This window comes from Ostrea edulis, chromosome 2 (genome assembly GCF_947568905.1).
Source record: "Ostrea edulis chromosome 2, xbOstEdul1.1, whole genome shotgun sequence".
NCBI classification, from domain to species: Eukaryota; Metazoa; Mollusca; class Bivalvia; order Ostreida; family Ostreidae; genus Ostrea; species Ostrea edulis.
In genome coordinates, this window is record NC_079165.1 from 1,969,963 (window position 1) to 1,985,000 (window position 15,038).

Genomic DNA, 15,038 nt, shown 5'->3' on the forward strand with positions numbered 1-15,038 from the left:
TTACACCTACCATTACACTGTTATATGAAAGTGGAGAAGTCTCCACTAATATTACACCTACTCTTGCACTACCATTACACTGTTATATGAAAGTGGAGAAGTCTCCACTAATATTACACCTACCATTACACTGTTATATGAAAGTGGAGAAGTCTCCACTAACATTACACCTACCATTACACTGTTATATGAAAGTGGAGGAGTTGTCTCTACAAACATTACACCTACCATTGCACTGTTATACGTCGGTGGAGGAGCCGTCTCCACTTTAATGGCAGAATCTGGGAATTCACTGAAGCTTTCATTGGGCACCAGCCTGTCTGTACTTCTCGAGTTGGACGTGATAAAGAGGCCAGAGAAATCAGGGCCCTTAGAGTCAATGGAAGTTCGTCGGCTCAGCGAGTCCTCGGCGTAAGGATGAGCACTATAACTGTCCAACTCGTTATCTCCTGTTCCCATTAACGACCCAATCTGTAAATATACACACAGTGAACAAAGTTACAGTAAAACATGCTTGTAGTGAAGTGTTGTCCTCATTAACGACCCAATCTGTAAAAATACACACAGCAAAGTTACAGTGAAACATGTTTATAGTGAAGTGTTGTCCCCATTAATGACCCAATTTGTAAAAATACACACAGCAAAGTCACAGTGAAACATGCTTAAAGTGAAGTGTTGTCCCCATTAACGACCCAATCTGTAAAAATACACACTGCAAAGTTACAGTGACACATGCTTATAGTGAAGTGTTCTCTCCATTAATAACTCCATCTGTAAAAATGCACACCACAAAGTTACAGTAAAACACACTTATAGTGAAGTGCAGGTGATTAACAATTTTGATTTGTAATAAACGTGATTTGCTATATCCAATGAATTCATCATATGTTTTAAAGCTACAGGGAATGAAAATCATTTCATTTTAAGTGAGAATTCATTATAAACTTGTTCATTGTAATTGTGTTTTACTGTAAATTAAAGTGTGGGGAACTGAATTGAAAGTTAAGCTATCTTAACTTCTTTCCAGTTTTAATAAAATATCTTTTATGTCAAACTGCATCAGTTTTCTTTATTTTTCCACCCCGATCTAACGGATGTCCTTTTGTGTCTCAGTTCAACTTTGGTACATAACACACAATTATACATGTTTGCATGATTTTTGCAGTCAATTTACATATACATGTACGTTTTGTGTTTTGTTTATTCTGTGCACATGGATGTTTGAGGTGTGATTCATGTCTATTCACTGTCAAATGGTCAGTCCCCCCCTCCCAATTCTCTAGATAAAGTAACTTAAATATCGAGTAAGACTCTGTGAAGCTCACCTGTGATGTCCTGACATGGTATGGGAAGTTCTTATTGGCTGCTTGTGGCCTGGTCAGTACCTAATGGAAATAGTATAGAAAATTAAATGTCTGCATAAACAGTATATATCAGTATACATCATCAAACAAGTACTGTGATGGAAACAGAGACTGCAGTTTGTACAAGTTAACATTAAACAAGACACAAAATACACAATACAAAATAAGCCCGATTAATACTCGTAAATCTTTACTCTTAAATTATTGAAAGCCTGATTACAATTAAGGATTAAATCTTCATAGACATTGACTTTTTAAATGAACAAATTGTATTGAATGAAAAGTATCAACCAAGTGCAACACATCACCTGTTGGATTGAAAATATTAAATAATACATGTATATATATCCACTGTTTACATAACACATACTAAGCACTATACAATAAGTATGGATTAAAAAAAGATTCTAAAGATACAATTATATTGTTAAGACAGAGAATGTTATTGTCTAATGCAGGTAAATTCCTGCCCTAGAACAGATTGACTATTGACTATATCTACCGAGTATATGATCTGTTCAATCATTTAGAATATTATGGTCAATTATAAATGAACATTAATATGCAACAGAGAAGGTTACTTGCAGATTTAAAATAAGGATAAAACATACATCGATAAATTCTTCAAAAAGAATGTTTGATTCTTATAATTCCAATTCATTCACTTTATTGACAATTGCAAAAATTTGAATAGTTTCCCCGCACTATGTTATTTGTTTTCAGGCGTGTTTGAATACATCGCGATTTCGGATTTATTGATGTGTAAACTCTTGTTCAACTTTATTTTTGTCCAATCAAAACAATTGTAATAAATAACATTGGAATTATTTATAAATGAACATTAATATGCAACAGAGAAGGTTACTTGCAGATTTAAAATAAGGATAAAACATGCATGATGTATGTAATCTTGCTGGGGGAGGGGATCAATTTGTTAATTACTACACATATGAAGACATTTAAATTGATGTACAATAGCCTGTAAGGTGCACACTTTAATCTTTATAATTATCCTAGACCTATCACAAGTACTTGTCAAAAAAAGAAGTGCCATTTCAAATGGACATTCACTGTGGTCTATCACAATGACGAGGCATGTGTTCAGATACTTACTAAGAAAAACAAGTGGCTAAGAAGTTCAATCAACAGGTCTACACTGTGTACTGTCTTGGCTCTGATCCATTTTTCCATGGCAAAAGCAGCTGACAGAGACACAATGGGGCCCAGCCAGAACCTTAAAGGGGGAAGCAAGGAGACAGAGATTAGCAAATAATAAAGCAACTTAATGAGAGAAGCAAGCAGACAGGAATTAGCAAATTATAAAATAACATAGGTAAATCATAATGGGAGAAGCAATTAAGCAAGAGTGGATAAGAAAATCATAAGCCAAGTGTTGCTTGTCTTACATAAAGATGTTACAATATAGGAATACATTGTCTAAACAAGTTCTCCAACTACACGGGTGATGTAGACCTTCCTCATCTTTCACATACTGTCACATAACTGATAGTAAACTAGAATCAGATTGTATGGAATTACAAACCTAATTAAAATATTTGTTAAACACATTTTAAGGCTTAGCCAACTATTCAATCATTAGATACAATAAAGTCATGCTTAGTTAGTGAACAAACAACCTCTTCATTTAGATCGGAAGACATCAATCTGGTCTAACAGTGGCAAACTGTCGAGTTTCACTGCCTCTACCAATGTAATGCAACCATTTACACGGTTAACCAGCATTAACACATTTTTAAAAGGTAGTGATTGCATGGGTCATTGAAAATTAATGAATCTATGAATTTTTTTTATTTTTACATATTTTGTAGTTGACAGTATCTGTAACTCATTATGAAAGTATCATATATGGTTTTCACGAAAATTGTGACACTACGGTTGTCATAGTAACCCCTCGTCGACTTTCTGTAATAAATGGTACAGGTGTTTCAGATGGTGTTTAAAAATGATACAAAAGGGGTAAGTGATACAAATTTTATATCAAATTGAAGTTCAAGCCTTAATTAATTTATAATTTGTATTGATATGTCCATCTATTTTCATATGAAGTAGAAGCAGGGCTGCTTATGAGCAATTTTAAGAAGGCAATTATTCACCAAATCAGACATATTTCCACCCCCTGAGAAATAAATAACCAATGAATTTTTTTCATTATTAAATACGTTTTTACATATGTTAGTAGGAATTTTTCCTAAAAGTATCAATATTGGTTTTCAGGTTTACTATGGCGCTATGATCACTATAGTTACCCCCTCCCCCTCCTTACATAAATGCTGCAGGTGATAATTACAATAGATATACATCTTACATGCATTTATTTTAACTCATATTAAAACTATAAAAATGTTTTGATGTTTATTATTGAATTTATTCCACATAGAATAATAGTACTGTTGCTTTGGAGATGTTTTTATTACTTTCTGTTTGAAATTACTTGTATTCATGCTCTGGAAGTGTATGTTAAAAACGCGGGAAATATAACCCATCCGATGTAAACTGTGCATTGTGACGTCGATACCTGTAACGTCTTTTTCCCCCCCTCCTTTCAAACTAAGCAATTATCAAACAACAAAACTTTTTTATTTTTTATATTATAAAAAATAACCGAATTGAGAAAAAGATATTAACAGCAAGTGCTGCTTTTCAGAATACACACTTTTTGATTAATCTCTGAACACCCACTTACATAGTAGCATTTTAGATTTATGTTCACTAACACTTTATACAGGTTATGAAATCCATAGCATTATATATTAGGATTTTACTAGGCCTAGTGGTTTGTGAATTAAATTTATGTGCTGTAAGACTGGAAATTGACCGGGGGGGGGGGGGGGGGAAATATGTATCATGGAGACTTAGGGCCTAATGACTATTATTTAAAAGATAATTAAAACACAAGGGATTTCTCATTTGTATTGTATTTTATTTGTATATTTATAATCATATTGTAGGAGTTATGAAATTGATCACTGTTTGTTATCTTCACCTTTCATTTTCACTTTACCCTGTGTCTGGTTATAGCTGACAAGTCTTTGTTTCCATCGTCTGTCATTATTACTGATGCTTATAAGCACTTGACGTATTCCGGAATCCGAAACAAAAACAGTCTCTTTTTAGATACTATATGAATAAACCACGTGATGCCATGCAATCACTACCTTAACCAGCACTAACACTGTTAACCACCATTAACACAGTTAACCACCATTAACACAGTTAACCACCATTAACAGTTAACCAGCATTAACATATTTAACCAGCACTAACACTGTTAACCACCATTAACACAGTTAACCAGCACTAACACTGTTAACCACCATTAACACAGTTAACCACCATTAACACAGTTAACCAGCATTAACAGTTAACCAGCATTAACATATTTAACCAGCACTAACACTGTTAACCACCATTAACACAGTTAACCAGCATTAACACTGTTAACCAGCACTAATACTGTTAACCACCATTAACACTGTTAACCAGCATTAACACTGCTAACTGCATAGTACTAGTTTTCTCAGGTCTGAAGACTCTTAGGCTACATGTAGTTATTCTCTTTCTGATGCAAGACATGGTACTTTGAACAAAACATTAGATACAGTCTTTTTTGGGTGTATTATGAAGATTCTACATTCACCAACAATTACCCATTCAGTCCTGTAGTTATCACTTTGTATTACAATCTGCTACACAAAGAATAGCTGTGATGACCAAAAATAGTTGTTCTGTAATCAGGTGGTCTTCTTTCAACAAAAATTTTATGAAAGAAGTATGCATCAAATGTCAAAGTAAATACAGTTGAACCTCAGTATCTCAAGCCTTAGCATCTCGAACGTCGGTATCTCGAATACCTTGGATATATCAGTATGTATTTAATCTTCAATATCTCGAACCCCCAGATTCTCGGCACCATAGAGTTTGAGATAATGAGGTTTGACTGTATGTTACACAGTTGCAAGTTTGAGGATACGCCACAAGGAATATAAAAAATAGACCATGTGAATTCGTTAATTTTCACACATGTAGGCATAGTAACATAATGGCATTGATCTTTGATTTCCATTGTGATGTCTTTTTAATCACAACTGTCATAATTTCCTATATTTTGTTTGACAGATGTTAAAAAGAATATTTCAATCATTTGGGATTTATAGTGGTAGGTTTAAGCTGCTCTGTAAACCCCTGACCACTGGGGGTGCAGTGACTGCTAAATTCTGGTGTACCAATATGTCTAGATTCCTTGTACTAGTATATACAGTAAATCCTCTCTCATCTGTGTGTTGTGTGATCCAGAAAGTTATGTCAATCATGTTTATGTATTTTTGTACCAAACATTTAATTCTATCTAAAAATACTCTGTATATCTTAATTCAGTAATTGTATAACTTAAGCAGGATCCTGAGCAAACAGATTTCAATGTACCTCTAAAATTTCCATCATTTAATGTTTGAGGATAGTATATGTGATAATAATATGAATATCATCAAAACAGGAATGAAATTTGATTTTACCATGATACATCCATGTCTGATTTAGTGATAGCAAAGTATTGTGAGTGTTCTCTACATGTCTACACCTCACTGAATGAGCTAGGATTACAATATTGTTCTATAGCTATAAGCTACTATTGATAAAGTGTACTGAACTAGTAGATTATTTCACAGTTAAATTTATAAATAAATTAGAGAAATGGGAAAGTTTCATCATTTCTTTTCATATAGCTGACTAATTTTCATATTGGCAAATGGAAACTAACAACATTGATGTCAATTTCAATCCACTATTTTGAACTTTAAATGGATCTCATACATGGGTGATTTATGATCTTAAATGACGTGAACTTTCCCAGTAACAATTATGCGGTATATACAGAGATTTAGATCTACACGGAATTAACATGCAGTTACAAAGTATTGATCTACCATGACATTAGCACTATACTGAAAGTGTGCACAACTCCCCTTACCAAAAAAAATATGTGTCCACAAAATGCGACAAGATTTTCTACCCCTACAACAGTTTTCTCCCTGACCCACGGCGCCAAAACCGTCATTGCTATGATAGCAACAATGGGACTGGCCCAAAACCTTCAAAAAAAGTTCATGTTTATGTTCAGTTTTATTATTAATATGTTTATTAGAACAGATACGAGGTGCATTTATCTAAGCACCTTATCATAATGTGTTTTGTTGGATACTCATCATTGATTTCTTCTTTCTCCTAATGAGTAGATACATGTACATGAAATCAAACAATGTATGTAATATGCGAGATCATGATCTAATAGTCGATTGATTGATGAGAATTGACACCCCAGACAAGGCTGAACTTTTGCCTAAAATATTAAATGTATGATGTCACAATGAGCTGTAGTAAAGATATTATCTACTGATATCTAAATTACAGTGCAACAACATTTTTTTTATACATTCCTTTATCTGTACAACACATACAGTGTAATTTCCAACCCTGTAAAAATGAATCTGAAAATGACATCTGAGCATCTGTTTTTCCCACAGTAAAATATGCCTCGATTCCCTCGTGATATATTGTACCAGCATTTTGTTTTTTAATACTGATGTCTCCCTAGTTGGAACATTGAGTAAGGTTCTCTCTAAATGTACCAATATAAAGTCATTTTAAAAACATGCACATTTTAAAAAGAAACCGAACGACGGATCTGTGATTGTGACACGTGTATTTTGTGTGTATTGAAGCCAGACCGCAGGTCACATTTAGTCGTTGTCTTATTAACGTCCATGCAAATTCATAAAGAAATAAACATAAAATTGATTATTATATACTTTCAATTTCATCTCTTCTTTTTTCTATAAAAGTTTGCGGGCATATATCACACGATATATGCCCGGAAACATTCCGGCCCGCAAACATTACGTCACAATCAAATTTCTACGCCGTTAATTTTCAAATTTTTCGTGTTTTTCATCTTTTACTCAGTTAAACCGATAAAGTTATTGTTAAAAATAAAATTATTGTTAGTTTCTAAATGAAATTGAAAGTATATAATAAAAAGGTTATAGACTTTGTATGGGAAATATGACGACCTCGTTTTTTGTCGCGAACGGACCTCGCAAGCTCGGTCCGTCTACGCGCCAAAAAACTCGGTCGTCATATTTTCCCATACAAAGTCTATAACCTATAATTACTTACTTAAAAGGGATTCTAATATAAATATATAAAAATTGTAAGACATCAAACAAAACTTTGGTATACTGTCAGGAATTTTCAGCACATGTAGCAGAGGTGGAATTTTTTTTACAGTGGGGGAGGGTTCTACCATTAATTTTGGCTTTAAAAGGGGGTTCCACCCTCAAAATGCATTCTTTTTACCTTTTATAAGAATTTTTTTTATGAAAAGGAGGGAGAGGTCCAATCCCAAGAACACCCACCCCTCTGGATCCGCCACTGTAGTCATCTACACATGATCATTATTTATCTACTATATGACATGAAGTTGAAATACACAAGTTGAAATGAATCAATTCAATTAGAAACTGTGAAAGCTTACCACACGGTGTAGAAGATGAAAAATGGATAGTAGAACATGGATTTTGACTTGTAATGTTTGAGGGTGAAGAACACGGAATAACAGAACCACGCCCAGCCCAGCAGTCGCATGGTGATTAGCCCATAGCCTGGGGGGCTCTCATACAGGTACAGAACCTCACCTGCATCAAACACCTGTAAAGAGTCCCAGAAATTACATGCCAAATTTGAATACATATGTTTCAAAATATATTCTAAGTACATAAAATCTAACTATATAGTCAGGGATTTTCCACCCTGTTGTAGGGGGGCGAAATTCGGCCCCATTCCCAATGCAAAATAGTAGTATTTTTTCCCAATTTGTCTACAAAATTTCCCAATTCAAGTCAAATAAAAAATTGTCTTGTTTTGCAATATTGTCATGGGGAAAGTGGAATGATTCAATATAATTCAGCAGCACTAACATCATAGCTCATTTTATAAAACACTCCAGAAATATCGGCAACTGTTCGATAAATCCGAATTTCCTCCATTATTTTCTTTGATTAATACGTGCTATATTGTTGCTTCACTTATTGTACCCACTTCCTTAACCTATCTGAGAGTTATTAGGTAAATATCATATATATTTAGAATGTATTTTCAGTGTACTTTGTGTGAAAATAATTGTTTTAATCTTTGAAGCAGCACACTTCGTTTGGAGAGTCTAATCACCAGAAATTGTGATATTTTAAGCTGCATTGTATAAAGCAGCATTAGTTCAAATTTAGCTTACTTAACTTTTATCATTAATATTAACATATGTACATTTAGAGATATATTTACTTTACAAAATGATTTCATTGGATATGAAAATATAACTTCCCAAGCCTGGTGCTTTTCCTACTGAACTGATCATGATTTGAAAAATAATTTATATATGGTTAGGCTGTTTATGTCAAATTTCAAAGCTATACAATATGTAATTGAAACTCCATGATTAAATCTAAATTTAATTCAACTGTAATTGAAAAAAAAATCCATCTAGTATTTAAAAGTATAAATACACAATATTATTAGCCATGAATTGCAAATAAAATGGGGAAAATGCTGTCTATTTTCTCTTCCTGACATTTTTGAAGAACCATCTGAGAACTAGAAGCTAGGGTCACTTGGGAATTTGAAAGCTGGTGTTCCGTCAGTCCATGCATCATTGAAAAATAGGTTTAAGTGTCATTTAACCCTGATTGCAATGAAAAACAGAATGTTATGATAAGAAAAACTTCTATGAATGAAGAGAAAATGTTCATCTTTTTATTGAAAAAAAGAGTATTTTAAGAAATATGTTGTAAAACTGTGAATTACTAAAATTCCCAATTTGGACAAAATGGCGTTAAAATTCCCAATTCTAATGGCCCAGGCCCCATTCCCAAAATGGTGTGGAAAATCCCTGATAGTTTAGTTTGATATTTTTCTTACATCTTGAAGGCATATTTCAATACTTTTGGGATTCTAGAAGTTTTAATATCATAAGAAACTAAAATTGTATCTCTCTCATTTACCAATGCCTTTCTCTCTCTCTGACTTACCAATGCCTTTCTCTCTCCCTCTCTCTCTCTCTCTGACTTACCAATGGCTTCTCTCTCTCTCTGACTTACCAATGCCTTCTTTCTCTCTCTCTCTCTCTCTCTCTCTCTCTGACTTACCAATGCCCCCCTCTCTCTCTCTTTCTCTCTGACTTACCAATGCCCACCCTCTCTCTCTCTCTCTGACTTACCAATGCCTTCTCTTTCTCTCTCTCTCTGACTTACCAATGCCTTCTCTTTCTCTCTCTCTCTCTCTCTGACTTACCAATGCCTCATAGATAAACAGGATAACAAAGGTGACGAAGTACAGAGTGAAGAAAACCGAGACTTTGATGGTGCTGGCGGAGGTCAGTCTCCCCCTGGTAATTGTGTAACCTTTGGCCATCAGAATCAACATCAGAATAAAAGTCAGGTAACTCAAAGTTCCAAAGCCTCTCGCTGTCAAGAAATATTGTAAGAGTTGCCTCCCTTGATATGTCACCCAGAAGATTCTCAAACAAATTATAGCTTATCATTTTGAAAGAATAAATTGTCCAAAAAACAACACGGATTACATTTCATTCTGTTGTAGAAAATGCCTGAATCCTATTTACAAAAAAATAAAGCAGTCCAAAGGCAAATATTTCCTAATTGTTTAGTGATAAACACAAGACTTTGCGGGAAGATAATGAAGGACTATTTCATTAAAAATTATAAAATCTTAATTTGAAAATGATTCAAATATCCTATAAACTTACTGTAACACATGTAAATAAATTCCTGTCACAATTACATACATGTATATACATGTAGTCACAACAAAGCAGTTCATGCATGACTGTTTCTCTGATGATGTCACAAAATGATTTTCTGCAAATTCTCTTAACATGCTAAAATACATCCAAAACCTCAAAATATTATCTGCATTTTGATTTAAAGATAACATAGTGCAGGTGTGAATCAGACACCAATTCTGAAAAAACATAATTGTATTTAAGGTTGCTAATTACACTAAATTTTTATTAAATTTGGCTCGTTAAAACACCTCATGTCAAGTATGATTTCACCATCGAAAAAGTGATACAAGCTCTCAAGTATTTTATGATTTTTTGTGATTTATCCCGGAAAGATAAAAAAGGTACTTCATTTGCAAATAAGATACTCTAGAGTCCAAATTTTGCTGTGATTTGATGCATAATATGAATATCTAAGAAAACAAGCCTAAACGACTCAGATAGATGTTCCGAATTTTTAAATAAAAAATATTTATAAAAATTGAAAACTTTTATTTGCTAATATTTTTTAAATCTACAGATAAAATCATCAAAAAACATGTCATTTAGAAAAGAGATATATGGAAGAAATATATCATAAAAAGAAATTGAAACAAAATGACAAAATTTTAGATATAATCATTATAATCAAATTAGAGAAAAAAGTACCAATCCGGATCAAAATTGATAGAAATTACTCAAATATATCTCTTTTCTAACTGAAATGTATTTTGATGATTTTATCCGTAGATTTAAAAAATATTAATAACAAATAATGTTTTCAATTTTTATAAATATTTTTTTCTAAAGACTGATAATATTTCACACTGTGTACAATGAAGTCTGATAATATTCTACACTGTATACAATGAAGACTGATAATATTCTACACTGTGTACAATGAAGACTGATAATATTCTACACTGTATACAATGAAGTCTGATAATATTCTACACTGTGTACAATGAAGTCTGATAATATTCTACACTGTATACAATGAAGTCTGATAATATTCTACACTGTATACAATAAAGTCTGATAATATTCTACACTGTATACAATGAAGTCTGATAATATTCTACACTGTGTACAATGAAGACTGATAATATTCTACACTGTGTACAATGAAGTCTGATAATATTCCACCCTGTATACGATGAAGTCTGATAATATTCCACCCTGTACACAATGAAGTCTGATAATATTCTACACTGTATACAATGAAGACTGATAATATTCTACACTGTGTACAATGAAGACTAATAATATTCTACACTGTACACAATGAAGTCTGATAATATTCTACACTGTGTACAATGAAGTCTGATAATAATTATATTCTACACTGTACACAATGAAGTCTGATAATATTCTACACTGTACACAATGAAGTCTGATAATATTCCACACTTAGTCTGTATACCTGCGTATTCCATCCCGGTCTCCTTGTAGCCCGTGTTGGCGTATTTTCCGTAAGCTATACTGTAGAGCAGAAGGCTGAACGTCCAGAGGCCCAGAGACACCATGTACATCTTGTAGGTCGTATGGAATAACTGTCTCTGTTTCAGCAAGTCTGTCAACAAAATCAACATCCACTACTGCATTAACTAACACAATTCACACAATACATCTACACTACCGCGTGATGTTCATAATAGTACATATTATAGAAAGGGGGTGTACAGCAATTGAATAGTCTGTTGCATATGATGAATTGTAACTTAAGGTAGTACTCAACATCATCATAATGGCTGACTTCCTTTAACAAGAGGCCCATGGGCCACATCGCTCACCTGAGTCACCTTGGCCCATATCTGAAGACTTTCCATATATATTTGCATGTAAAACCTTAGTCCCTATTATGGCCCAAACTACCCTTTGCAAACTTGAATCTACACTATGTCAGAAAGCTTTCATGTAAATGTCAACTTCTTTGGCCCAATGGTTCTTGAGAAGATTTTTTAAAGCTTTTCCCTATATTTGTATGTAAAACTTTGACCCCCCCCCCCCCCACTTGTGGCCCCATCCTACCCCCCCCCCCCCCCCCCCCCCCGGAGGCACTTGAATCTGCACTATGTCAGAAAGTTTTCTTGTAAATATCAGCTTTTCTGACTTAGTGGTTATTGAGAAAAAGATTTTAACTATATATTTGTATGTAAAACTTTGATCCCCCCTTGTGGTCCCATCCTGCCCCCGGGGGCCATGATTTGAACAAACTTGAATCTGCACTATGTCAGAAAGTTTTCATGTAAAAATCAGCTTTTCTGGCTCAGTAGTTCTTGAAAAGAAGATTTTTCCTATATATTTGTATGTAAAACTTTGATCCCCTATTGAGGCCCCATCCAACCCCCGGAGCCCATGATTTGAACAAACTTGAATCTGCATTATGTCAGGAAGCTTTCATGTAAATCTCAGCTTTTCTGGCTTAGTGGTTCTTGAGAAGAAGATTTTTAAAGTTTTTCCCTATATATTTGTATGTAAAACTTTGATCCCCCCTTGTGGCCCCATCCTACCCCCGGGGGCCATGATTTGAACAAACTTGAATCTACACTATGTCAGAAAGTTTTTATGTAAAAATCAGCTTTTCTGGCTCAGTGGTTCTTGAGAAAAGATTTTAACTATATATTTGTATGTAAAACTTTGATCCCCCTTGTGGCCCCGGGCATCCAACCCCCGGAGCCCATGATTTGAACAAACTTGAATCTGCATTATGTCAGGAAGCTTTCAGGTAAATTTCAGCTCCTCTGGCCCAGTGGTTCTTGAGAAGATTTTTAAATGACCCCACCCTATTTTTGCATTTTTGTGATTATCTCCCCTTTGAAAGGGACATGGCCCTTCATTTGAACAAACTTGAAAGCCCTTCACCCAAGGATGCTTTTGGCCACGTTTGGTTGAAATTGGCCCAGTGGTTCTGGAGAAGAAGTCGAAAAAGTGAAAAGTTTAACACACAGACGGACGGACGGACAGACAGACAGACGACGGACAAAAAGCGATCAGAAAAGCTCACTTGAACCTTCGGTTCAGGTGAGCTAAAAACATTGATGAAAAAATCGATATCAGCAATATTTGACTTTTCCTTTTTCATTTAAATACCTAGCCGAGTAGCTCAGTAAGTTAGAATACCGACTGTTGAACTGTGGGTCGCAGGTTCAAGTCCAGCAGGGTTTTAAATTTTTTTCAGATTACCTTCTACTAAAAATGTATTTTTTGACAAAATAAAGTAATTAAAATTTGAAAATTTTCAACTTCAAAATATTGTTGTACATATCCTCCACTTTAGATCTACATCAAATTTCTCTGGTGTAGCATACATCCTTAAAAGAAAGGATTTTAGTCAATTATCAAGCAGCTTGTAATTAATATGGGCAGTCTGTACAATCTTTTTTCCTAACAAGTACCAGGTTAAACTTCACAATCAAAGCTTTTCTGAGATTTAAAGGAAGGGACTGGTGCTTCTAACATCAAGACCAATTAAGAAATTAAATATTAGCATTGTTAGAGTTATCTCCCTCTATTGCAATCTCCTTCAAGAACAGAATGCAAACAATTCTGTGTGAAATGATTTAAACATCACATTTTTACTCACATGCAAAAAGAATTGACACGCCCAAAACCAACACATACACAATGGCGAAGGATATATCAATAGGCAGGATATCTACAAAATAAACAATAGCCCTAACGTAACCCAGACCACCATCAAAGGCGAACAAATGGAAGACTGGCAATCTTTACAATGCATCAACTCTAGGTTACAATACAAAATCAAATCTTCAAAATCAGTAACTGAACATGTGAAATATACATACAAAATTCATCAGCTGAAAACTCGTGCCTCAGAATGTCATCTTCTTTGCCATTTGTCATGTGTAGTGAGTATTTTAGGTTCAAACCAATCGTTCCCTGAAAAAAACCCAATAAGAACAGTATTATAACTCAACCCATTCACATTTCTGTAATATTTAATGTTGTCTATTTCAACAGTTAATATTAAAGTAGTCAAATGATTAACAAATAACTATTTCTTTACTAGTTCTCATTGTCTGGTACTCACCGTGGTCCCTGGGTCACAGCGACTGATGGCAATAAACCACCACCGTTCCCTTGATGACCGAAAGGTACGACCTCCTGTACATTTGACCTTGGTGACCCCATTCTCTGTCACCTCTTTGCACCCAGACCAGGTGTAGAGAGTGGACAAAGGAATAATTTGGTTGTTGGCTGGATTTAACACTGCTACTTTTTGATCACATGTCTACAAAATAAAATACAGGAAATGATATAATCATAGTGGGGTTCAAGTATAAAATAAATATATACAAAAATAAAATGGACGAATGGGTTGAAATATATATTGGGGTTTCGTTTGGTTGTAATTGAAAAATAAGGGACTTATAAATTTTCTACAAGATTGATTGATTGATTATTGTTTAACGTCCCTCTCGAGAATATTTCACTCATATGGAGACGTCACCACTGCCGGTGAAGGGCTGCAAAATTTAGGCCTATGCTCGGTACTTATGGCCTTGGAGCAGGGAGGGATCTTTATTGTGCCACACCTGCTGTGACAGGGGACCTCGGTTTTTGTGGTCTCATCCGAAGGACCGCCCCATTTAGTTGCCTTGTACGACAAGCAAGGAGTACTGAGGACCTATTCTAACCCGGATCCCCACGGGTGTTTCTACAAGATGTTTAAAAGTTAAATTGAAATATATTAGAACCCCATCCTATATAATGCTGTACAAATTACTTCCCCCATTGTTTTGGATTTAAGGAGGTAATGGTACAGTCCAGAGAAATTTGATATGGATAAAAAGTGGAGGATACAT

General features: G+C 34.4%; 1 protein-coding gene across 2 annotated transcripts in view; it reads right to left on the bottom strand.

Annotated features, from left to right (window-relative positions):
* LOC125680310 (transmembrane protein 145-like) overlaps positions 1–15,038 on the bottom strand; it is a 32,981-nt gene that overhangs the window by 2,207 nt on the left and 15,736 nt on the right. Inside the window, exons 4-12 of one of the 2 annotated variants that reach the window (XM_048919783.2) lie at positions 14,264–14,464; positions 14,019–14,112; positions 13,796–13,867; positions 11,633–11,782; positions 9,723–9,895; positions 7,915–8,087; positions 2,478–2,598; positions 1,326–1,385; positions 229–471 (exon numbers count right to left, since the gene is read on the bottom strand). In XM_048919783.2, coding sequence (XP_048775740.2) covers positions 229–471; positions 1,326–1,385; positions 2,478–2,598; positions 7,915–8,087; positions 9,723–9,895; positions 11,633–11,782; positions 13,796–13,867; positions 14,019–14,112; positions 14,264–14,464 — 1,287 coding nt within the window. Of the gene's footprint in view, positions 1–228; positions 472–1,325; positions 1,386–2,477; positions 2,599–6,351; positions 6,473–7,914; positions 8,088–9,722; positions 9,896–11,632; positions 11,783–13,795; positions 13,868–14,018; positions 14,113–14,263; positions 14,465–15,038 lie in introns of both variants that reach the window. The other variant, XM_048919782.2, reaches the window with a different exon arrangement.